Raw genomic sequence first — 25,130 nt, 5'->3', positions numbered from 1 at the left:
CTGGATAGTTTTTTTCAACCCCTACCCCCCTATCTCCCTCCCCACTTTTGGAACCCCCAGTGTCTATTGTTACCATCTTTGTGTTTGTGCATACCCAGTGTTTAGCTCCCACTTACAAGTGAGAACATACGGTATTTGGTTTTCTGTTTCTGCATTAATTCACATAGGGTAGTGGCCTCCAGCAGCATCCATGTTAGTGCAAAGGACATAATTTTTTTCTTTCTATGACTGCGAACAAGATTAGTCTTCAGTTGATAATTGTTTAAGCTAGATAATGGATACATGAGAGTTCAATATTTTCTTCTCTTTTGTTTGTGTTTTTAAATTCCCATGATAAAAAGCTTTTTTTTTTTTTTTTTAAACTCTTAGATTTCTGGTTTTGGTCCTGCAAATTTCTCTTAAGTTCAAATTTTTGGATAAAGAATTTACTTTAAAACAAGGTTACTTATGCATTCTGATGTGTCTTATCTACTTTTTTTTTTTTTTTTGAGACGAAGTCTTGCTCTGTCATCCAGGCAAGCCCAGACTGGAGTACAATGGCGGGATCTCAGCTCACTGCAACTCCGCCTGCTGAGTTCAAGTGATTCTCCTGCCTCAGCCTCCCAAGCAGCTGGATCACAGGCACCTGTCACCATGCCGGACTGATTTTTGTATTTTTAGTAAAGACAGGATTTCACCATGTTGGCCAGGCTGGTCTTGAACTCCTGACCTCAAGTGATCTGGCTACCTCAGCCTCCCAAAGTGCTGAGATTACAGTCATGAGCCGCTGCACCGGGACTGTCTTATCTATTTTCAACTAAATGCCTCTTTCTTAAATTTAGTTGGTGAAAATTTATTTTTGATAATACATTGGATTTTAAATGTTTACCTTTTATTATCATTTTTTCTAAACCTGTAGCTAATCAAACTCTTATTCAACTCCTTTGAGATCTTAATTTCTGTGATATCTATGCTTTTTGTTTCCTGGATAAAAATGTATTTATAGCTTTCTAATCCAATGTATAACCAATATTAGGTTCCTGAAGATTAGTAACCTGCTACTTAGGAAGTTTCCTAACCGTAAATACTAAGTTCACTTTTTTGGTTTAGTATTTTTATAGCTTAACTCTTAACTTGCCTCATTGGCTTGAATGCATTTCCATCACATGGAATCACTTATATTTTTACTTTAGGTACTTGCTACAACCAAGAGACAATGGAAACAAGTCATCCAAAACTGATGACCTGGGGTCTCTTCGATTAAATATATGTTATACAGAAGACTACGTGCTTCCTTCAGAGTACTATGGTCCTTTGAAAACTTTGCTGCTAAAATCACCAGATGTTCAAGTACGTTAAGAATCTTAAGGATATGATTTAACACGAAACGGCTAAAATAATTCTATAAATGATAAGGAAAAGATTTCAAGAGTATCAAGTCTTATTAAAACAGTAAAAATTATATACATATATATATACACACACACGTTTCTATTTATCTGAACCAGAGTACTGTGGTTCCTACGTGTGCTCCCACTATCATCTCTGATAAAAAATTTCGAAAATTAAATATCCTGTATCACAGCTTTAGTGACATTATTTCAGTTACTTTTACAGGCTAGTGATTGAACAGTTAATCATGTTTCCTTGATTTTTGTGCTTGTTTTCTACCTTTCTATATTTAGCCGATATCTGCCTCAGCTGCTTACATTTTGAGTGAAATATGTCGAGATAAAAATGATGCTGTTTTGCCCCTTGTACGACTGCTGCTGCACCATGATAAACTTGTTCCTTTTGCCACTGCTGTGGCTGAATTAGACTTGAAGGATACACAGTAAGAGTTATATTTTATTAAATGTTAATTACATGTTGTTGAAATTGGACCTTAGTTTAACAGATTGATTTTGTAGTCTGAATTTTTTTGTATTGATCAGCCTTACTGTATAGTAGGCTGAAAAGAAGTACTTAATAAATAACAAAAGGCAGTTAAGCTATCAAACAGTATTCACCTACCTTAAGGACAACAATTAATGAAGGATGTTTTTCTTTAACTCAGGAAATTTCATTTGTTACTAATCTGCTTCTTAGTGTAATGATTCACGTGTCACAAGTAAAAACACCAGAGCAGAAGTGTTTTTTTCTTTATTCATTATGTATCACCCTGATATGCATATGTATGACATTCTAAAAAGCAATCAAGTGACTTCTAACACTGTTGTTTTTTTACACACACAGACATACATATACTCCACATTTTTGGTTCATAAACATGATTTGCCTTTTTAAAAAAACATATATATATATATATATATATATATATATACACACACACATGTATTGAGTTTTTTGTTTGTTTTTAAGACAGAGTCTCGCTTTTTCACCCAGGTTGGAGTGCAGTGGCATGCTCTTGGCTCACTGCAGCTTCTGCCTCCTAGGTTGAAACGATTCTCCTGCCTCAGCCTCCTGAGTAGCTGGGATTACAGGCACTCGCCACCACACTCAGCTAACTTTTGTATTTTTAGTAGAGATGGGGTTTCACCATGTTGGCCAGGCTAGTCTCACACTCCTGACTTCAAGTGATCCACCTGCTTCGGACCCCCAAAGTGCTGGGATTACAGGCGTGAGCCATCACACCTGGCCATTATTTTTATATATTTTTGGTAAGTTTGAAAAACCTAATGGCAGCAAGCTTTTAAATAAATGGTAAAAATTACTAAAATTATAGGTAACTTATGCCTTCTAGTATGTCTTAATCTATTTCAGCTAAATGCTTCTTTCTTAAATTGGTCAAGTATGTTATATTATTGGTTTCAAAACCTTTGTTTACTACATTTGGTTTCATCTATTTCTATTTCAGAGATGCAAACACAATTTTTAGAGGAAATTCCTTGGCTACCCGATGTCTGGATGAGATGATGAAAATAGTGGGAGGGCACTACCTGAAAGTAACATTAAAACCTATTCTCGATGAGGTACAGCATATATCTCCAGCAATGATAGTTTGTGGCCTTATGATAGTTGTTCTTTTACCAAGTGATCTGTTGATGGGAAGGATTTATTCATTCATGTGTTACTGCAAAAATAGACTGAACACTTTAGAAACAAATTATTTACTTCTCTGTCAATGGATTTTTACTCAAAAGGTACAGTATAGTGTAATCTACATTATTTCTTTGTTATGAGATTTCTATTTTAGCTAGAGTTTCAAATGTATGACAAATACTTTTTGATATCGTGTTTTAAGAAAATTGTATATGTTATCCCTGCATAGGACGTTTTACGCTTTGCTACAATTTAAATTTCTGTAATTAACTTTTATTATCAGAAAAATGTTATTTTCATTTTTTCAGATTACTTAGAAAAAATCATTAACTGAAAAATTTATTTTTCAGATATGTGACTCCTCAAAATCCTGTGAAATTGATCCTATTAAATTGAAAGAGGGAGATAATGTAGAAAATAATAAGGTAAGTCCTTGTTATATTATTAATAATTGCATTAAAATTGGTCTTAATGGTGTACCTTTCTCCCACTTACATTATAATAAAGCCATATAGAGGGAAGCAGTGCTGTTTATTCTTCACATAAGCCTTTATTATTAGCAGCACTTCCTAGGATTAGTTTTTAGAATGTTTTTTCCTCAGTGGTTTCACTTTATTTTTGTTCTTGATTGTCTCTTTTTGGCTCCAGTAACAATAGTGAACTTAAGCTATAGCTAGTTGCAGCCCCTGTTCTAGCCATTCCTTTGGGCTCAAACTGATCAGGCTAAGTGACACAGTGACTTTGTCAGTCAGTAGTTTCAGTGGCCTCTGAAAAAACAATGATTGTGTTATGGTCACAAATTTTTATTGCAGTGGATAATAGTGTCACAATGTCCTTGTGCTTGTGTGTCCGAGTTATTTTGTGATTTCCTTTTGGATCATTTTATTCCCTCTTGCTTCTTGTGAGGTTTATTCATAGATTCACCTCTTACTAGCAAATCTAAATTTAATTTATTAAATTAAGTCAGCATATAAATTGTCCTTAAACTGAATGAGTTTGGAAAAGGGTAACAGTGCTTTAAAAAATGTTAGATAGTGACTGTCTAATAAACCTCATTTTCCTTTCATGAAGGCTATTGAAGATATGTGAACATCAAAACCTTAATGTTTACCTTTTTAAATCCTGCAGGAGAATCTGCACTACTACGTAGACAAGTTATTCAATACAATAGTAAAATCAAGTATGAGCTGCCCCACTGTAATGTGTGATATCTTTTATTCTCTAAGGCAGATGGCTACTCAGAGATTTCCTAGTAAGTGCCTTGTTTTACTAAAACATGCCATTTCTTTTTCTTTGACTTTTTTGTAGATATTAATTACATGTTTGGTTTGTGTGAGATATTTAAGGTTTTTATTTATTTATGTATTTTTATTTTATTTTATTTATTTATTTTTTGAGACGGAGTCTTGCTCTGTCACCTTGGCTGGAGTGCAGTGGCGCTGTCTTGGCTCACTGCAGCCTCCATCTCCCGGGTTCATGCCATTCTCCTGCCTCAGCCTCCCGAGTAGCTGGGACTACAGGCGCCTGCCACCATGCCCAGCTAATTTTTTGTATTTTTAGTAGAGACGGGGTTTCACCATGTTAGCCAGGATAGTCTCGATCTCCTGACCTCGTGGTCCACCCGCCTCGGCCTCCCAAAGTTGCTGGGATTACAGGCGTGAGCCACCACGCCCGGCCTAAGGTTTTTAAGTACAACCTTCTTTAGTTTTTCAAAATGATTCTAGCTTTCTATTCCATTTTATTTCAGTATAATGCAACTTTATACAAAGAGCAAATCAAAATCACCATTAAAGAAAGGCAAAAATTTAGAACTGTAACATTATATAAGTAAGCACTTATACCAGATGCTTATGAAAGTTAAAAATACCTTTGTTATTTATACCAACTATCTTTTCCAGCTGCATGCATTCAGATAGTGAGAATCTTTAGTTCCATAAAATTGACTAGATTTGACAGTATGAGAATGCTAATAAGGTTTTGGTGGTGAGAGGTTTTTACAGAAATGGTCTTAGACATTAGAAACCTTTCTGTTGTTACATACATAGAGTTTTAAGGTACATATATCAGTAACTGGCATATTTTAATTTTGAAAAAGTAGCTATGTCAAGGTTTTGCTTAGAGACTTTTCATAAAATTAAGTGTTACTGTCACTGTTAATACTTAGAATTATTCACATTTTAATATATTTCTGATAAGTAAATAAACTTGCTATAGGTATCTTTCCAGATCTGTCTATAATGAGAGGTGGTGGGTAGGAGGGTAAAATTAGGCAGGTACTTAAATTATCAGTCTTAACCAGCTGTGCAAAACTGTAAGTTTATTTCTGTAACCATCTGAAGAGATTTTGCAGTTTTATGTTCTTTTAAGCGTGTGCTCACCCTGTGCACACGTGTGCAGTTAACTGCCCTTCTGCTAAATTGACCCATTACTAAATCAGTGGGGCTGAGTTGTCTAACATGTAGATAAATTCAGATCTAAATGTCTTTGCTAATTATAGTTGCAAATAAGTAACTAAATCTAATCTTCATAACAAAAATAAGGGGAGCCAGAGGCACACGGAAAGGTGAAATGCTCATTGTAATTATATTTTTAAATAGTTAAATCATGATAACCACATTGACTACTTAGTAACACAGTGTTAGCGTGTTAGCTTCCATTATCTCCTATTCTCATCTTCATAAAACCATATGAGGTAGGTACTACTCCCATTAGGTGAGAAACTAAGGTTTAGAGAAGCTGAGTAACTTTACCAAGGTCTATAGCGTGGCCAACAGGAAAGCAGGGCCTCAAACCTAGGCCTAGTCTACTCCAAACCACATGCTGCCATTCACTATACTCTATACTAACTGGTGATCTTGGCCTTAAATCTGTTTTAGCTGTTTAATTCTTGTTTATATAAATGATCTTAAACACTTTATGGGGTTTTTTTGGGTTTTGTTTTTGTTTTTGTTTTTGAGTCCGAGTTTCACTCTTGTTGTCCAGGCTGGAGTGCAATGGCACAATCTCGGCTCACTGCAGCTCCGCCTCCCAGGTTTCCAGCCCCCCGAGTTGCTGGGATTACAGACGTGTACCTCCACGCCTGGCTAATTTTTAGTAGAGACAGGGTTTCTCCATGTTGGTCAGGCTGGTCTCAAACTCCTGACCTCAGATGATCCGCCCGCCTCGGCCTCCCAAAGTGCTGGAATTACAGGCGTGGGCCACCGCATCCGGCCAACGCTTTATGTTTTTATATACATGCAGATGTATCTCTTTAGTTATGTTTTTGTTGACTTAACTATTAATATGGTTATCATATCCTCAGTGGACTATAGTAGTGACAGTTTTGTTGCCATAAGTGTTTCATATTCTCTGTTTTTTGTTGTTCTTACTACCCTAGAAGAACGGGGGAAGGAGAGGTAGGAGGGCAGGGCAGACAGCAGGTAGAAAGCAGATACTATTAAAGAATGACAAATTAAGCGACTTGTTAATGGTTACCTACTGAATGACTTAGAAGAGTTAAAACTCGAACCAAACCTAAAGATTCTTTCCCTCGCCATCTGCTTCACCACCATTTGTCTGATTGTTGGGTAAAGTGTTGACTCCAGTCTGAGACGAAAGTTGTAGGTGAATGATCAAAGCCACCAGTAGTCTTCAGTTCATCTGCATTTTTATTTATGGACTATTGATAGCTTTTTAAAGTAAACATTTCTGCCTAATTGTTTTTGTTGCATAACTTTTGATATTATCAAGATTTTTGGGGGGGAAATTGAAACAAGAACCTAAAACTGAAAGTAGCCTTGTATCATACTCTTAAGGGATTCAGTGTTACCACTAGGTAGTGCTAGATACTACTTTTATTTTTGTTGTAATTTTAGCAGTCTCTTGCAGGTGAGGAAAGAGGTATTTTTCAAATTAAAATATTTCTGAAAACCTAGCAGCTTTGTCTTTTTTCATATTATTTCTTACTTCTTTTGGATTTTTTTAATCATAGGGGGTTTTCTTTTAATTTAGTCATAAATATCACTATCATTTCATCAACTCAGTTCTTACTAGACAAATTATGTTGCTCTCCTAGTTTACATGTCTTTTCTATATTTTTTAATTTATCATCTTTGTTTTTTAATTAAGTGTTTTTGTGCATGACATTTCACCATTTTTTTCCTGCAGATGACCCTCATGTTCAGTATTCTGCAGTGAGCAGCTTTGTATTTCTTCGTTTCTTTGCTGTAGCCGTAGTATCACCTCATACTTTTCATTTGCGACCTCATCATCCAGTAAGTGTTCGTTCTTCTGAAAGCTTTACTCCATTTTTTAAATTTTTATTAAAATGAAGAAAAGATAAACCAATTTCACTGGGCTGTATTTTCTTATAACTGATCCTTAAATTTACTCAGCATTTTTCTTGGCCATTTCAGTCTTTCAAGTGAGGCTAATAATCCTATTTTTTGTTGTTGTTAAAAGATGTTCTACAAGAGTAATAAAATGTTGTTAACTATTGAAGCTTGGTGATGAGTACAAAGGGGATTTATTATATTTTTTCATCTGCTACTGTGTGTGTTTGTAAATTTCCATAAGATTTTTTTTCATTAGTTACAGGTTTCATTTTGATAGATTTTTTATTTAAACAAAATCTGCTTTCCTGATTTATTAAAATAGGTTAATTTTGTAGATATTTTTAAATTTCACAGAAATTTGAAGAGGCTCTTCTCTAAGAAAGAAGGCTACAAGAGAAATTGCATTTAATTTAGAAACAGCATCTAAGAAGATTTCAGTAGCAATGAAACTGACAGCATATAATTAGAAAATATTAAATGGCAGGTGAACTGGATAAGCATTAACAGTAAAACAGAAAAAGAAACCAAGAATGCAGTATAGTGAAAGGCGTAGGAACTTTTATTGGAATATAACTTGTTAAATATATCAGTATTTTTACTTTTTATTTACCTGAGGTAATACTGTAAACATATGAGATTTAAAAAATTTTTAAGCATGCAATCTTTGTTCTGGAGTCCTATTTAATTACCAAAAATCTAAATCTCCACTGCATAGATTTACATGTTTATTTCTTAATTTTTAAAATTATTTATTTTTGCTATACTTCTGATTCCTTCTTATATGGTGTAATTTGGCTGATTCTTTAAGCTTTTATGTTCCAAATACTTTATAATCTTATCTAATTGCTCTTAGTTGCTGATTTGCATAACAAATAATAATAATAGTCCACATTTATTTAGTGCTTTGTACTAGGCCTTGTTCTAACTACTTTATGTTTTAACTTATTTGGTCCTCCTAGCAACCCCGTCAGGTAAATTCTGTTACCATCCACATGTGCAGATAAGGAAATCACAATACAGTAACTTTTCCAAGCTCACACAACTGACAAATTATGATTTGATCTTACTCAATTTGAACTGGATTTAACTGGGATTCAAATTCAGTCAGTCTTTATCGTCTGTGAGCTTAATCCTATCCCTTCCAACCTCTTAGACAGATGTTCAAGTACCTATAATGTATCATTTCATGCTCAGTACTGGAGATGCAGTGATGAATAAGATACTCTTTGCCCTTAGGAAACTCAGAGCCAAGAGGAGTTGCTCAATAGTGTAGGGAAAACACATAAGTTTTAGAGTTAAACCAGGTTCTGAATACCCATTTCTTCTCTCAACGGCTACATGGCATTGACACTCACTTAACTTTGTGAGAACTGAATAGAACCATGTTGCAGTGGCAGCACCATGCCCTTTCTTGCCAAAGGATAAATGGTCTGTGAGTAGCCCCGGCAGAGAGTGGGCCAGTGTCCTTTTGTTCACAGGGCTGTCCATTCTGTGGCTTTGTTACTAAAGCTGCACAGAACTCTGAGGCAGTGAAAGCCTGGTAGCAACATTCTGGACATAAACAGAACACCTACTTCTGAACTTGTGAGTCTGCCTTGTATTCATACTTGAATTTGCATATTCCTGTAACAGATGTTGGTGGATACTTAGGTTGGTTCTATGACTTTGCTATTGTAAATAGTGCTGCAAGAAACCTGAGTGCAGGTGCCAGGACATCTTTAAGAATATTATTTTCTTCAAAGACAGAGAATTGTAGGGACCTTTTATGGATATAATGAAATCCCAGATGTTATAGCTAAAATGTTTTCTGAATAGCCTTAATTTAGGTGTGTATCTATTTTATAAGTATAAGGATCATATTTCAGATATTCCTTCCTTTCCAGATTACCTTATATTCTGGTCATCTCTTCCCCTTCACATTCATTGCCTATTTTCAATGTGGGGGTGGGGGGGGATACTAAAATATTAAGGAATGTGAGCCAAAAATCAAACTAAAGCTTTTCTGTATCTAAATTTTTCTGGATATGTCTTTAGATGCAAGATACTGTTTACTTGAATCCTTAAAACAAATAAAAATGGTCTGTGTTTTGATAGAAACTTACACAAATGTATGGATTGGTGAAAATTCAGCAGGGTATTCATTTAAGACCTATTCATTTTGTCATATGTAAATTATATCTCAATTTAAAAAAAATGAAGGAGCAAAGATTCCTGAGGGAATACCATTTAGTCAATTTTATATACTACTATATATTACTTCTTTCAGATAGACAGGCCTGAAAAACCTCTTGGATAATAGACCCAAATAATCACCCTCTGGTAAGATCCAAAAAGAACTAGGTGACTTCACATTTCCTAAGCTGAATTTAGGTCTTTGCTTCCATGGTGAAAAGAGTTAATTGCAAAAGCCATTTAAAGTATTGAATATGTTTAGAGGTGAGCTGAGCACAGAAAATTTGGAACATCTAAAACTGCCATTTTAAGTTATAAGGTAGTAAACTAGAAGTGACTATTCCAGAAGTGACTATAATTTGTCAGGTAATCCAAAGTGCCATACTGTACAAAACAACTTATATATAATATTGATAAAATTATGGCTTTTGGCTGGTGCCAAAAGGCTCATGCCTGTAATCCCAGCACTTCGGGAGGCCAAATCGGGCAGATCACCTGAGGTCAGGAGTTCAAGACCAGCCTGGCCAACATGGCAAAACCCTGTCTCTACTAAAAATACAAAAATTAGCTAGGCGTGGTGACAGGCACCTGTAATCCCAGCTACTTAGGAAGCTGAGACAGGAGAATCGCTTGAACCCAGAAGGTGGAGGTTACAGTGAGCTGAGGTTACGCCACTACGCTCCAGCCTGTGCAACAAAAAAAAAAAAGAAAGAAAGAAATATATATATATATATATATATGACTTTTAAAAGCACCACATCTTTAATAATTACTTTGCGAAGAATTGTTAATTATATATGGCTTCTTTAGTCTCTTAATTCCTTAGGCTGGTGAGTTGTACCCAGCCTTAGCTAGATTTTAACTGTGGATGGTTTGAACATTTTTGAGTCATTGTTTTACAGCAATGTAGTCCATTTACTCTATTCTACTTTTTTATACAAATTATTTTCTTGAAAACTTAGTAGTTTTGGTCTTTTTTACATTCTTTAGGATGCACAGACAATTAGAACATTAACTCTCATCTCAAAAACTATACAAACTTTGGGAAGCTGGGGGAGTCTGTCCAAAAGCAAGGTAAGTCCTTACATCTTTTATTTTGTTTTTACACTTCTAAATGTTACATCCTATGATCCTTTGTCCTTGACTTACCTTCTTCCAAATTAAAAACAAAACATATATGTGTGTATATATATATATGTATGTATGTATATATGTGTATATATGTATGTATGTATATATATGTGTGTATATATGTATATATATGTGTGTATATATGTATATATGTGTATATATGTATATATATGTGTATATATATGTATATATATGTGTGTGTATATATATATACACACACACACACACAGACATGATAGCTGTCTTTTAAGTAGATACTCTCTTAGTCACCTGTTAAAGAGGACAGTTTCAGAAGCTGGGCATGGTGACTTGTGTCTTTAATCCCAGGAAGCTGAAGCGGGAAGATGACTTGAGGCCAGGAGTTCAAGGCTGTAGTGCACAATGATGGCACCTGTGAATAGCTACTGCACTCCAGTCCCAGCAACATAGCAAGACCCTGTCTCTAGAAATTTAAAAAGGAAAAAAAGTTTAATGAGAACATAAAAAAAAGCAGACAGTTTCATGAAAACTGCTAAATAAGACGAGAGCCTAGTAAGGAGGTGCAGGACAGTCTGTCTGCCTGCCTGCTTGGGCCATAATCACATGACAGCTTTGAAAGAAGTCTTCCACTCCAAGCCCTGAACTCTCTGAAAATATATAATTGAGTCCTTTTAGGCCTTAATCCTCAGCTTAAAAATACAGTCCATTCTATTCTTAATTCTCTGTTTAACACATATAAACCCTGTGTTTGTTTTTTCTTAGTCAAGTTTCAAAGAGACATTCATGTGTGAATTTTTCAAAATGTTTCAAGAAGAAGGATATATTATAGCAGTTAAAAAGGTATGATGGTTTTATTCTGGAATTGTTAATGTTTATTTCATATAACATAGGGGAAATAACATTTTATATATATTATTATTATCAATCCCCAGTTTAAATAATAATGTTTAAACTGTTCATCAAAAAGGCTTCATTTTTCTTTTTTCTTCTTACACAAAGCTGTGCTTTTCAGCTTTGAAAATACCTAAATAAGTTTAACAACAACTACTTTTGCCAGTGCATTAGAAACACAAATTACAGATGTCTAGGGTTAGGATTTCTCAAAGTGACACTATTGGCTTTTGGGGCCAGATAATTCTTGATTCTGAGGGGCTGGCTTGTGCGTTGCAGGATATTTAGCAGCATCCCTGGCCTCTACCCCTTAGATGCAAGAAGTATGCCTCTGTTTTGACAGCCAAACATGCCTCCAGGTATTGCCAAATGTTCCTTGAGGGACAGAATTGCCTCTGGTTGAGAACCTCTGGTCTCTGGGGGTAAAGGCTTTGTATGGTGCCTCATGTAGAGTGGGCACTTAATTGCCATAGTAAAAAATATATACATTATTGAACATTTAATGAACAATATAAATTTATGGTAGTAACCTGAGGAAAGTTACTATAAATGTACAAAAGCCTATAGTATATAATATCCTAACACAAGGCCTGCAGCATACAAAAATCACTGTACTTAGAAGTTGAGAATGTTTTGAAAGGATCTTTAATTTCTTGAGTCTTTAGTCCTGAATCATCTAAACAAAATATAGCATTATTGTAAAATGCTGAAAATTTATAAAGAAAAGTTACCTTTGAAGTACTCTATCCCATATAGTCTAGAAGTTAAGAATTAAAAAATACGGAAAGAAATGAATTATATCTAAACTGGGCCTGAAGAAAGTACTGTATTTTATGTATCACAGTCTTAATGAATCCAAATTAGCAAAGCCAAATGTTAAAGACTTCATTCAATTTCTATAGCACAACTAGCAGTTGGTTGCCAGAGTATTTATTTTGTTGAGATACATGTTTGAGCCTTTTTTTATACTTAGGGTTCTTACAGAGACTTAGTAAGTGAAAAATGATGATTTAAAAAATTAAAGTCCGTTGGAATGTTTTTCATCTGGAATAGTGCCTATTTAACCAAGTTTTTTTAGGCAACCATTGAAGGCTTTTGAGGAGAAAGTCTTTCAAAAGAATAGGCAAATAAAAAGCTGCCCTTTTATTTTTCAGACATTGTTGAAACATTTGTGACACCGTAGGCAGACTTTTATTGGCAAGATGATGATGCACTGTCTTTTGTTTGAGGGTTGTTTTTCCATGTTTTGTGACCGAGGCTATGGTAGCATCTGATTTTTTTCTCCCCTGATATAATCAGAATGTGTAGAGTTGATAATGTCAGTGGAGAAAGGGTTTAAGGGTTCCAGGAGTTTAGTCTGTTCCTGATCTGCTCTGAGTCACCCACTCACATTCTAATGGACTATCGCCATAGTGTGCCTCTGTCTCAGATTTGGTTCTAGATCCCTAAGCTGACATAGGGTATTTTGCCCTAATATCCTAGTTTCCTATTTAGTAGTTACAACAAGATATGTGCAGTGCTATAAATTGTGAAAGCTTGTGAAGCTCAATTTCTCATTTTATATTGGCACTCTGACTAGTGACATTTACTATTGATGCAGAAGAAAACAGAGTATGACTCTGAATCATATGCTATTCCCTGCAGAGTTTAGAAACGATAACCTGGATAGTTCTATAAACAAGGTGACCATATAATTTGTTGTCTAAACCAGAACACTTTTAAGAGTGAAAAATACTATTAGTGATTATTCTAGGATGATAGGAATGGTCCTGATAGGAATGGTCCTGATAGGGATGGTCCTGAGCAAACTGGGACCTATAGTCACCCTCCCTATAGTCCATCTTAATTACTGGGTTTTCTTTCACTTTATGTCTCTGTATTTACCCCATAGTTCCTTAAGAATTATAATAAATAAATTATTGGCTGGGCGCAGTGGCTTACGCCTGTCATCCCAGCACTTTGGGAGGCTGAAGCGGGCGGATCACCTGAGGTCAGGAGTTGGAGACCAGCCTGGCTAACATGGTGAAACCCTGTTTCTACTAAAAATACAAAAAATTAGCCAGGCCTGGTGGCACGTGCCTGTAATCCCAGCTACTAGGGAGGCTGAGGCAGGAGAATCGCTTGAACCCAGGAGGTAGAGGTTGCAGTGAGCTGAGATCGTGCCATTGCACTCCAGCTTGGGCAACAAGAGCAAAACTCTGTCTCAAAAAAATAAAATAAATTATTATAAATAATAAATATTTGCTAACAAATCAGTGACTTCAGGTATATATTAAGAAATAAAATATTCACATAACTCAGACTCCATTAGTGTATGGTCTATCTGGGAGAATTGATGCTGTGATAGGGCACTTCTTCAGTTCCCTTGGATACTTGTACCCACATTACCGACATATAATGCAAAAGGAACTCTGTTCTTGTTCTTTCACTTACCAATATTTTCTCCCAGCAAACAGAAGTAAACATTCCATTTCAAAACTCCTTAAGTCTGAGCTCTGGCAGGCAATCGTCAGCCACTCTTAGGAGAAAATGGCTGCGCCTACAAATTCCACTTTAGAATAGGCACTGAAGCCTCAATACCATCCTTATTGGAATGTGGTTTGTTTTTAAGTCCTAAGCAGAACAACGTAGAAAAGTATAAAGGAAAAAGCAAAGAAATGCAGACCCTCTCTGAGTTTGTAATATCCACCTAATGAACTAAATAAATGGATGGCTCATTTAGGGGGCAAAATAGGATTCTTCTTTAAGAACAAGAATTGTTCCTCAAAATCAAGGTAATGGTAGATTAAAAGAAAAAAAAAAACGAAAGAAAGAAAAGAATTGTTCTGTCCAGGCATGGTGGCTCACGCCTGTAATCCCAGCACTTTGGGGGGCCAAGGCAGGCGGATCACAAGATCAGGAGCTCAAGACCAGCCTGGCCAATATGGTAAAACCCTGTCTCTACTAAAAATACAAAAATTAGCCAGGCACGGTGGCAGGCGCCTGTAGTCCCAGTTACTCGGGAGGCTGAGGCAGGAGAATCACTTGAACCTGAGAGGTGGAGGTTGAAGTGAGCCAAGATCGCACCATTGCACTCCAGCCTGGGCGACAGAACAAAACTCCATCTCAAAAAAAAAAAAAAAAAAAAAAGAAAAGAAAAAGGAATTGTTCCTTGAACTGCTAATTTCCCTTTCCCATGAAGAGACAGCCAAATACTAAAAAGCCCTTGACCAGTCAAGGTAGCATATTTATGAAGTTAAATGTTCTTCACTGGCTGACTTGGTAAAGATGGATACTATAAATTTTCTTGATGGAAAGTTTATAAATGGTGATCAGATTTCCAGATTATCCCAGATAATCTGTTTACACTTCGGTCATGACTGTGAAATACCATCTCTCAGAGCTAAAGTCAGTTATATGTAATAGAAGTTGGCAAACTCTTTTCTGTAAAGGGACAGTGAGAAAGTATTTTAGGCTTTGCTGATCACATAAGGTCTCTGCCACTTAGTCTTTGTTTTCACAACCCTTTCACAATCCTAAATGTAACCCTAATTGTCACATTTAGAAAGGTAATAGTTACAGGTTGAGTATCCTTTATCAAAAATGCTTGAGACCAGAAGTATTTTGGATTTTGGATTTTTTTCAAATTTTGAAATACTTTTATTCATTCTCTATCTCTCCATATATATTTTTTTAACTGGTTGAGCACCCCAATCTGAAAATCCAAAATTCAAAATCCAGAATGCACCAGCAAGCATTTCCTTTGAATATCCTGTTGGCACTCAAAAAGTTTTGGGTTTTGGAACATTTGGGATTTTTCAGATTAAGGATGTTCAACGTGTATTCTTATGGCCCTTACAAAAACAGGCTACAGGTCAAACGTGGCCCTCTGAGCCATACTTTGGTGATCCTTAACCTATAATAAAGTTTCACAATCTTATATGTAAAATTATTGGGACCAAAAGTATTTCAGAATTCAGTTTTTCAGAGTTTCAAAAGGTAATCAGTATATACTATATGTAACACCCCCCAGTGGAGCCTAGGTTAGCACCCCACAATTAAATACACAAAGCCTAGGGTAGCACCCTACAATCAAATACATTAATACAGTGTATGAATACTTACAGTAAGTAATATAAGTACAGAGTGTAAATAGCCTTACACCAGTTCAGGTTAAGTTATACCCCTAAATGAGTACTTCAAATCAAAGACAAGATTAAAAAACTTTGTATTCAGAGTGTTATGTATTTCAGAATTGCAGTTAAGGAATTATGGATTTAATTATTCCTACAAGGAAATATGTTCTGGGTTTTAAGTAACTTAAGAACAAAGTTTTAGACTGGGCACAGTGGCTCACACATGTAATCCCAGCACTTTGGTAGGCTGAGTCAGGCAGATCACTTGAGGCCAGGAGTTCAAGACCAGCCTGGCCAACATAGTGTAACCCTGTCTGTACTAAAATTCAAAAAAATTAGCTGGGTATGGTGGCACATGCCTGTAATCCCAGCTACTTGGGAAGCTGAGGCATGAGAATCACTTGAACCCAGGAGGGAGAGGTTGCAGTGAGCCGAGATTGCACCACTGCACTCCAGCCTGGGCAACAGAGTGAGCCTCTGTCTCCACATAAATAAATAAATAAATAAATAAATAAATAAATAAATAAATAAATAAATAAATAAATAATACTTTTATAATACTTGTCATTTGTAAATTAGGGATTTCCTCTGTAATTAAATACGTGTTTTGTTTTATAAGTTACTATTATGTGTATTCATTAATAATGAACTTCCCATTATAATCAATGACATGTAAGATAAACTGAATTTTTTATAATGTACCTTATCTCACAGTGTAATATTTGCCCATTTTCCCATTTAGTTCTTGGATGAAATTTCATCTACTGAAACTAAAGAGTCCAGTGGTACGAGTGAGCCTGTGCACCTGAAAGAAGGGTAATTTAATCAAATTAGACATGAAAGTCATATATCAGTATAGATATTAAGTAAGTACAAAAAGCGTGGGTCTAAGAGTCAGGAGATTTGGCTTTGTGTTCTGTGTTAGAACTGCCAAAATTAGCAGTCAGGTAAGTCACCTTTACTGTCCGACAAACTTTATGGCAGAAAAGCATGATTTCCTGTGCATACAGTCGTAGAGTTGTTTTGCAGTTATAGTGAGATGATGGGTATTTAGAGTACTTTAAAAAAGTAGCAGCACTATTAGTCTTAATGTAAAGTGTTTATTATAAGTTAAGGGGGGGAATCACTCATTTGGCCCTTTTTTGTTCTGTATAGTACAATTAAAAATATTAAATTAATTAAAGACCTCATTCCTTTAGTATGGCCAAAATAAATGCAACAGTCATGGATAGCAAAAACATTTTTATATATTTAATATAATCTTACAGTACTATTCATGTCATTTAAAATTAAAGGATACTTTTTGTTTTGGATTAACTTTTAATTTTTATAGCTAAATGTTTACATCTGTTATGTTGGCAGTGAGATGTATAAAAGAGCTCAAGGAAGAACTCGGATTGGAAAAAAGAATTTTAAGAAACGATGGTTCTGCTTAACAAGCAGAGAGCTCACCTACCACAAACAGCCAGGTAGTTGTGTTTATGCTTTATTGTGGGGTTTTTCCTGGTTCTCAGTGAAGATTTCTTTGCCGCTTATTGTTGACTCTAGTGAATCCTTTCAGTAATATTACTGTAGTTTATGGTTTCTCACACTGATACATACGTACTAAGAATGAAAAAATATTTGACAGTAACCCCATGTATATTATGTTTTTCTCACATTAAATTTCTTGAGTTTCTGAAAATCGTGTTCCTTCAGTGTGCTCTGTTTTCTAAAAATCCATAGTAATCCATACTGTTATTTATCAAAGAGCAACAGCTAAACCTCTTAGAACATGGGAGTTTCTTTAACTCTCAGAGGCAAAATTAGCAAGATTCCATATCTAATAAATGAGAATATTTCTGTCCTTTGCTTGGAAATATCAGCCAAAAATTCCCACAGTTATACCATAGATTGTGATCCCTATACGGTTGTCAAATTCATCCTAGGCTCTTAGCTAAGCTAACCCCAAGGTGGATGACTTAATAATTTGCCTTGTGTGAAGATTCTGTTGCCTTTACAAGTGGGCTATTTGTGTAAATGAAGCCGTCTTCCTACAGTGTGATTTGAGAGCTGCAGAGAGGCAAAGCTTATCCTTCAGTAGACTGACACAGTCCTTTAAATAAACTACTTTTGAGTTTATTCCGTTGGGTTAATTTTCCACAGAAGGCCAGGTGTGGTGGCTCATGCCTGTAATCCTAGCACTTTGGGAGGCCAAGGCGGGTGGATCACTTGAGGTCAGGAGTTTGAGACCAGCCTGACCAACATGGCGAAACCCCATCTCCACTAAAAATACAAAAAAATTAGCCGGGCGTGGTGGCACATGCTTGTAGTCCCAGCTGCTCTGGAGGCAGAGGCAGGAGAATCGCTTGATTCTCAGCAGTAAGCTGAGATCGTGCCACTGCACTGTAGCCTGGGTGACAGAGCAAGACTCCATCTCAAAAAAAAAAAAAAAGGAATTATCCACAGAAGGCCATTAGCTTCTGATATTTTAGCAAGAAGAATTTAGTATCTAGATGACAGATCACATCTATATAGTAGAATCCCTTCTGTCCAAAATGATCAGGATCCGGAGATGTTCACTTAACCAAACCAAAAGGTTGGTTAAAGCGAGAATCATTTTAAAATAAACAAAAAGATGCATACAGATCTTAAATATTTATGTATTTGTTTACCAGCATTTTGGTAGAGAACCAAGATTCTTTCTTTGACTATGGACCTATAGATCAGATTTCCTGTCTTTCTTGTGTAAATATACCCATAATGCATCAGTTTTCAGGTTGATTTCTCGAAAGTAATCTAGAACTTAGATACTTGAAAAGTAATTCAAGCACAAAATCCTCTTAGATTTTCAGGATAGTTACATTAGTCTTTTATAGCTGTCTTACCCCCACATAAATCAGCCTTAATTGTGGAGGTATGTGTCTCCTTTTTAGAGGCTTTTCAAAGCATTTACCTGATTTTCAAATAAGTAATAAACCTCTTGGTAGTGGGCACTTACTTTGTCTCTTTACATGAAGTAAATTATAATTACAACATAGAAAACTAGCATAAATAAGTTTAGCAACAAACCCAATGGATTTAGTAAGCAAAACAGCCTAACCGATGGAAGTAGAAGGACGCAGGCTTAACAGAGTACCCAAGCAACCACAAGCGTGTAGCACTCCGTGAGCCATTCAGTATGTTTTACAGAGGAAATGGAGAGTCTGTTAATCCATCAAATCTGTTAGGTAAAGATCTGTTAAGAGAGCTTCTGCTGTAAATTCTGTAATAATACATCAGACATAGGGTGCTTTAAAGAGGATATAACACAGTTAAGTAGAGTGCTTCAGTGGAGACTCCTGAATAGTAGAGTGATAAGAAAAAATTTTTATTTCATAATTCTTCCTTAGGAATGGCTTAACCAGAATGACTACGTGTGTCCCAGTATATTAGAAAGATGTAAGAAACCAAATGCATTATACTTTTGGGTATATTACCCAGATAATTTGTTACAACATTTACATACTCAAATAACTAAAAGTCAATAGGCTACATACATGCCTTTCCAGATAGCTATTTATATATATATTTTTTTTTGAGATGGAGTCTCTGTCACTCAGGCTGGAGGGCAGTGGCATGATCTTGGCTCACTGCAACCTCTGCCTCCCGGATTCAAGTGATTGTCCTGCCTCAGCCTCCCTAGTAGCTGGGATTACAGGCGCCTGCCACCACACCCAGCGAATTTTTGTATTTTTAGTGGAGACGGGGTTTCACCATGTTGGCCAGGCTGGTCTTGAACTCCTGACCTCGTGACCTGCCCCCTCGGCCTCCTAAAGTGCTGAGATTACAGGCGTGAGCCAGCGCGCCCAGCCCAGATAGCATTTTCTAAGCTAAGCATATTTTGAATGTTTTAGAAATTATAACTTACTGAATACTATATAAATGTTCTCACCTATGCATAGCACTGGGTGCTAATTATGTTTACATTAATAGTACATTTAAATAAAAGTTAAGGTAAATTAGTCATTCTCTATGAATAAATGAGTTCTTTTTTCCTCATTTAAAGCATTTTCTAATCTAAACCAATATTCCAAAGAATTTTTTGGTTTATAATCTTCTTTAAGAATTAGATAGCTATGGACCCCTTTGTCTAGAAAACTGTACCTACAAACATAGACAAAAAATTTTGCATTTAACTTCAGGGAGTTCATAGGCACAAAATTTTGCATATAATATCAGGGAGTTCATAGACCTAAAGTTCATCCGTGATTCTCAAGATAAGAACCTCTGTTCTGGCCGGGCGCGGTGGCTCACGCCCGTGATCCCAACACTTTGGGAGGCTGAGGCAGGCGGATCACGAGGTCGGGAGATCAAGACCATCCTGGCCAACGCGGTGAAACCCCATCTCTACTAAAAATACAAAAATTAGCCAGGTGTGGTGGCCTGCATCTGTAGTCCCAGCTACTTGGGAGGCTGAGGCAGGAGAATTGCTTGAACCTGGGAGGTGGAGGCTACAGTGAGCCAAGATTGTGCCACTGTACTCCAGCCTGGGTAACAGAATGAGACTGTCTCCAAAAAAAAAGGAAAGAAAAAAAAAAAAGAATCTCTGTTCTGTCCACTGATTTTAAGAGGACAAAATTCTCTAGAATGATGAGGCTACTAGAGGTATAAAATAGACACATTAGAAGCTATGTTGTTTTTAAGCATTAAGAAGTTTAAAATTTTGGAATGACATTGGAGGAATGAAATATGAAATTTCAAGCTTATTTACCAAAGCCTGCAGTTTTAAGCTTCCATGCTTTTTGTTTTAACTATTTTGATGGATTTTTCCAAAATATATTACATGCTTCCCTGCCTTCTAAAAAAGAGTTCATTGAACGTAAGTTAACATCTTCTAGATGACTTGGGGCTACCATTGATAATATTAATTGTTATATGGATTCTGATTTAGTGATATTTTCAGGGCTGCTTAAGGGTGTGTGCAGCTGTTTACTCCAGCTAAATGCATTTACTCTGCAGCTAAATGCCTTGGACTGCTGTGCTTTTTGTGTTCCTATGTTCGCTTTATACAGTTTTTCTGTATCCTTTGTGGTAAGGCTGTGACCTTAAATTTCTTGTGATGTCTGTGAACCATAATATAACACCTTATTCCCATCCCATCACCCACCTCTATTTTTTACAGCAATGTCCTATGAGTGAGGATGCAAGTGCTATGTTTGTTTAAAGTATGCCTAAGATTAAAAGGCTTTGAATGAAAACGTCAGGATTTTCTCCTGTAAATAAAATACATGGGCCTTGCATTCTCTGTTTGGTTGTTGAGCAAATGTTTTGCTTACTTCCAATTTCCCTGCTGTTTTCTAGATAGCCAAGACTGCTAGTTAATTAGTCTTTTGCTACACTTACTATGTGACTTTGGTGTCTGAAAGAATACCTCCCAAATTTCCTGTAACATAGACCTAACTCATTGAGTCTTTCACTCTGTCTTCCTGTTATACAGTAGTATTGTGAATCAAGTATTTCTGTCACTTAGTGTCAAATAATATGCATAGTCCTTTCCCAATTTACTGGAAAACGAATTAGTAGAATTTTCTCTGTCTTAAGGATTTTTCTTCAATAAGTTTTTTAATTTTTGAGGCCCCTTTAGGCAAGTGCTAACAGGCAATAGTAAGCAACTAATCAGTAGAGTTAAATTAACATGTAGCAAATGAATATTATCAGACACTCAGCCATCAGTCATGATTACCTTGAGAGATTTGTATGGCCTTGTGTACTTACGATTATGATTTTATATTGCTATACTATAATTTAGTCATCTTCTACAAGTAAAAGTTCTCTTAGTTGTATGCGGAGATCAAACTAGTTACTGATGTTCCAGCCTGTTTATGTCTCATTCAGCCTCATCTTTTGCAGTATCCATAGGCAGTTTCACCAGACTACTTTTTGCAGTTCCTTCTTTACATCTTTTGCATGCTTTTACATTCATGCTTTTGCATATGTACATAAAAATATCTACCTAAAAATTCCTTTATTTTCTTCTTTACCTGTGTAATCTGTTGTTCTTTAAGTCTTAGATCAAGTGTCAGATCTTTATGGAAGCCATTGTACGCCTCATATGGCTACCTCGGTGTAGCCATTCCCTTACTGTGTATCTTTAGCTACATGGCATACTGTGTGGTCATTACTTCTGTCCATCTCTTCCCCTAGTCTTTCAGATCCTCAGTGGTAAGGACCGTATTATTACTAGTGGCATAAAGGCATATAGTAAGTATTTTTCAAGGAACACCATGTCTTCCATATGTGCTGTCATCTGAATTACGTTAAGAACCACTTGTCTTTCTAAAATTTCTGCCAGACATACTAATTCATCTTTGAAATTCTGTTCTGTAGAATTTAATTAGATATTGTCTACTTTGGGGAGACCTGTTATACACATATACATACACACAACTTTCATGTGACATGAAAAGCCCTAGCTTATATAGCCAGCCCTACCCTAGCTCATATAGCCAATGGACATTGTAAAAGAAATGTCTGTGATATTTTAAACATAAATGTTCAATACACTGAGGTTGACATGGTTTTCACCTACCTGTATTTTCACATACAGGGCTCTGCACCTTTTTTTTTTTTTCTGATAGCTAAAGAACAAAATACATCATTGATTCAATCATGCATTTATTCAGCAGGTATTTTACTGAGTGCCTACTGTGTACCAGACACTGTTCTAGGCTCTGGAGAGAAAAGTAGTAAACAAAACATACCAAAATCCCTGCCCTTACAGATCTTTACTAAGACAATAAACAGTAAAAAAAGGAAATTATATTTATGTTGGATTATTATAAATGAGATGAACAAAAAAGAAGCAAGGACAAGGAACAGAAAATGATGAGTTCAGTGAGGTGAGTTAAAATATTAAAAGGTCTAACCAGGGAAGGCTTCACTGAGAAAGTGACGTTTGAGCAAAGACCTAAACCTAAAGATGGTCGGGGAGTAAACCATGTGGATATTTGGGATAAAAGTGTCACAGAAATAGCTAACGGCACCCAGAACAAATGCCTTGAAATAGAAGCTTGCCTGGAGTGTTAAAGAGTTAAGAGAAAGCTCTTGTGGCTGGAAAAAAATGAAGAGGGTAAGTCATAGGAACTAAGATCAAAAAGATCATAGAAGTGCTAGATTTTATAGGACCTTGTGGGCTTTAACTTTGAGTAAAATGGAAAGACATTGGAGAGGTTTAAGCAGAAGAATGACATTGTTTAACTTATGTCTTAATAGGGTAACTTATGTCTGTGGAGTGTTACATGGAGAATGAATGAAGGGCACAGGGAGACCAGTTAAGAGACTATTAAAATATTCTAGAGGAGAAAAGAGAATGGCTTGGATCTGTTGGTAGCAGTTGAAATGATAAAAATGGATCACATTCTGCATCTATTTGAAAGATAGTACCCAGAGGAGTTAGATACTGGGAGTGAGAGAAAAAGGCAAGTTAAGGATAATTCCAAGGATTTGGGCATGAAGTTGCCTTTTTAAAAATAGATACAGAACTCTTTTTGAGGAAAAATAAAGAAGAAGTAAAGAAGGGGAACAGAAAATGATGGAGTCAGTGTAAAACTGAACTAAAAAAAACAAGAGTCCTGGTAATGGTAGAAAAAAACCAAGAGTCCTGGTAATGATAGAGAAGCTTGTATTAGACTAACTCTCATAGATAACAATTATAAACCTTGAGCAGAATATATATAGCAATTCTCTGAAGAATTTGACCCTTGAAAGAAAGGAACCATGCTGGCTAAGATTGATTGATTGAGATGGAGTTTCACTCTTGTTGTCCAGGCTGGAGTGCAGTGGTGCAATCTCAGCTCACTGCAACCTCCACCTCCCAGGTTTAAGTGATTCTCCTGCCTCAGCCTCCCCAGTAGCTGAGATCACAGGCATGCGCTGCCATGCCCGGCTAATTTTGTATTTTTAGTGGAGACAGGGTTTCTCCATGTTGGTCAGTCTAGTCTTGAACTCCCAACCTCAGATGATTCACCCGCCTTGGCCTCCCAAAGTGCTGGGATTACAGGCATGAGCCACTGCGCCCGGCCTAAGATTTATTTTTATACAGCTTTTCCCCTTGAAAGCACTCCCAGTCTAGTCAGTTTGAGATGGTGCTAAAATGCAAGCAGAAAACTAAGCTTTATTGGCTTGAGATACCAAAGGATGGAGTTTAGGGCTACCAGAGAGGCTGGAAATTGAGGCATAAAGAGGAGTTCTTCAGTCTGCGTGTGAACTCCTCTGAAATCTTTAGTTGACTCTTAAACCGCTAATGCAAGAGGGACCTCCAGAGGGGCTAGTGAAAAGCAACAACTGAAAACTTTAAAAAGATGAACAGAGAGTTCAGTTTCTGTCCCCCTCAAAGGAGACAGAATTTGGAATTTTACTTAGAGAGCTTAGCAAACTCTTCAGTATTTTCATCAAAATCTCAAAAGAGTGGTGGCTCAGTAGTAAAGACTATATTCTAGGATTAAGAATAAACAAAGTATAATATAAACAAAGTATAAAACCAACCCTCATGATAACCACCAATGATGTAACTTCAAGGGAAGGTAACTGAATCCATAGTTTCTACAATGTTTTATTCATGATGGCCAGTATGTAATGGAACATTAACAACTCAAGAAGAAACACAGAATTATAATGCGTAATCTGGAGAAAAGGCGATCAGTAGAAGTAGACCCCTAGATGATCTACATGTTGGAATTAGCAGATGTGAACTTTAAAGCCTCTATTATAAATATTTCAAGGACTTAGTGGAAAAGTAGTCATCATGAGTAAAGAAATGGGGAATCTCAGCCAAAAAAGAAAATAATAAGGGAATCAAATGGAAATTCTAGAATTGAAAAGCACAATATCTGACATGAAAAATCTGACAGGCTTAACAACAGATTGGTTCACTGAACTTGGAGATAGATCAGTAGAAATGAACCAATCTAGAACACAGAAAAGACTGGGGGAAAATGAACAAAACCTCAGTGACCCTTTAGTACAATATCAGGTAGTCTAACATATGCATGGTTGGTGTCCTAGAAGGAGAGCAGAGAAAGAATTGGACAAAAAAAAAAAAAATTTTTTTTTGAAGAAATAATGGCCTAAAATTTCCCAAATTTGATGAAACAGTATCTTATAGATCTGAGAAGCTCAATGAACTGCAAGCATGATAAACGCGAAGGAAACTGCACTTAGACATACAATAGTCAAACCAGAGATAAAGAGAAAATCTTGCAAGCAGAGAAACAAAAGACAAGATACATACACAGGGGAACAACAGTACAGTTGACAGCCAACTCCTCATAAAAAGCAACTAAAACTGGAGGACAGTGGAATGACCTCTTTAAAATGCTAAAGGAACAAAAGTCTCAACCTAACGTTCTAGAGAAAATTTTCTTCGAAAATGAAAATATATTTTAAATAAATGAAAGCTTCGACTCCATTGTGAGCAAGCCTGCACTATAGGAAATGCTAAAGGGAATTCTTCAGGCTGAAAGAAAATAATACCAGATGGAAACTTAGA

At 36.2% G+C, this 25,130-nt stretch overlaps 1 protein-coding gene across 2 annotated transcripts in view; it reads left to right on the top strand.

Moving 5' to 3' along the window:
- Nucleotides 1-25,130, top strand: part of RASA2 (RAS p21 protein activator 2) — a 128,505-nt gene that overhangs the window by 83,526 nt on the left and 19,849 nt on the right. The window contains exons 10-19 of one of the 2 annotated variants that reach the window (XM_032143438.2): nt 1,173-1,329; nt 1,665-1,813; nt 2,837-2,951; nt 3,372-3,446; nt 4,150-4,273; nt 7,168-7,274; nt 10,497-10,580; nt 11,379-11,456; nt 16,365-16,438; nt 16,985-17,091. In XM_032143438.2, the coding sequence (XP_031999329.1) occupies nt 1,173-1,329; nt 1,665-1,813; nt 2,837-2,951; nt 3,372-3,446; nt 4,150-4,273; nt 7,168-7,274; nt 10,497-10,580; nt 11,379-11,456; nt 16,365-16,438; nt 16,985-17,091 (1,070 nt within the window). Of the gene's footprint in view, nt 1-1,172; nt 1,330-1,664; nt 1,814-2,836; nt 2,952-3,371; nt 3,447-4,149; nt 4,274-7,167; nt 7,275-10,496; nt 10,581-11,378; nt 11,457-16,364; nt 16,439-16,984; nt 17,095-25,130 lie in introns of both variants that reach the window. The other variant, XM_032143437.2, reaches the window with a different exon arrangement.

Source organism: Hylobates moloch, unplaced genomic scaffold, assembly GCF_009828535.3.
Source record: "Hylobates moloch isolate HMO894 unplaced genomic scaffold, HMol_V3 SCAFFOLD_22, whole genome shotgun sequence".
NCBI classification, from domain to species: Eukaryota; Metazoa; Chordata; class Mammalia; order Primates; family Hylobatidae; genus Hylobates; species Hylobates moloch.
This window is presented reverse-complemented; position numbering and strand designations above follow the sequence as displayed.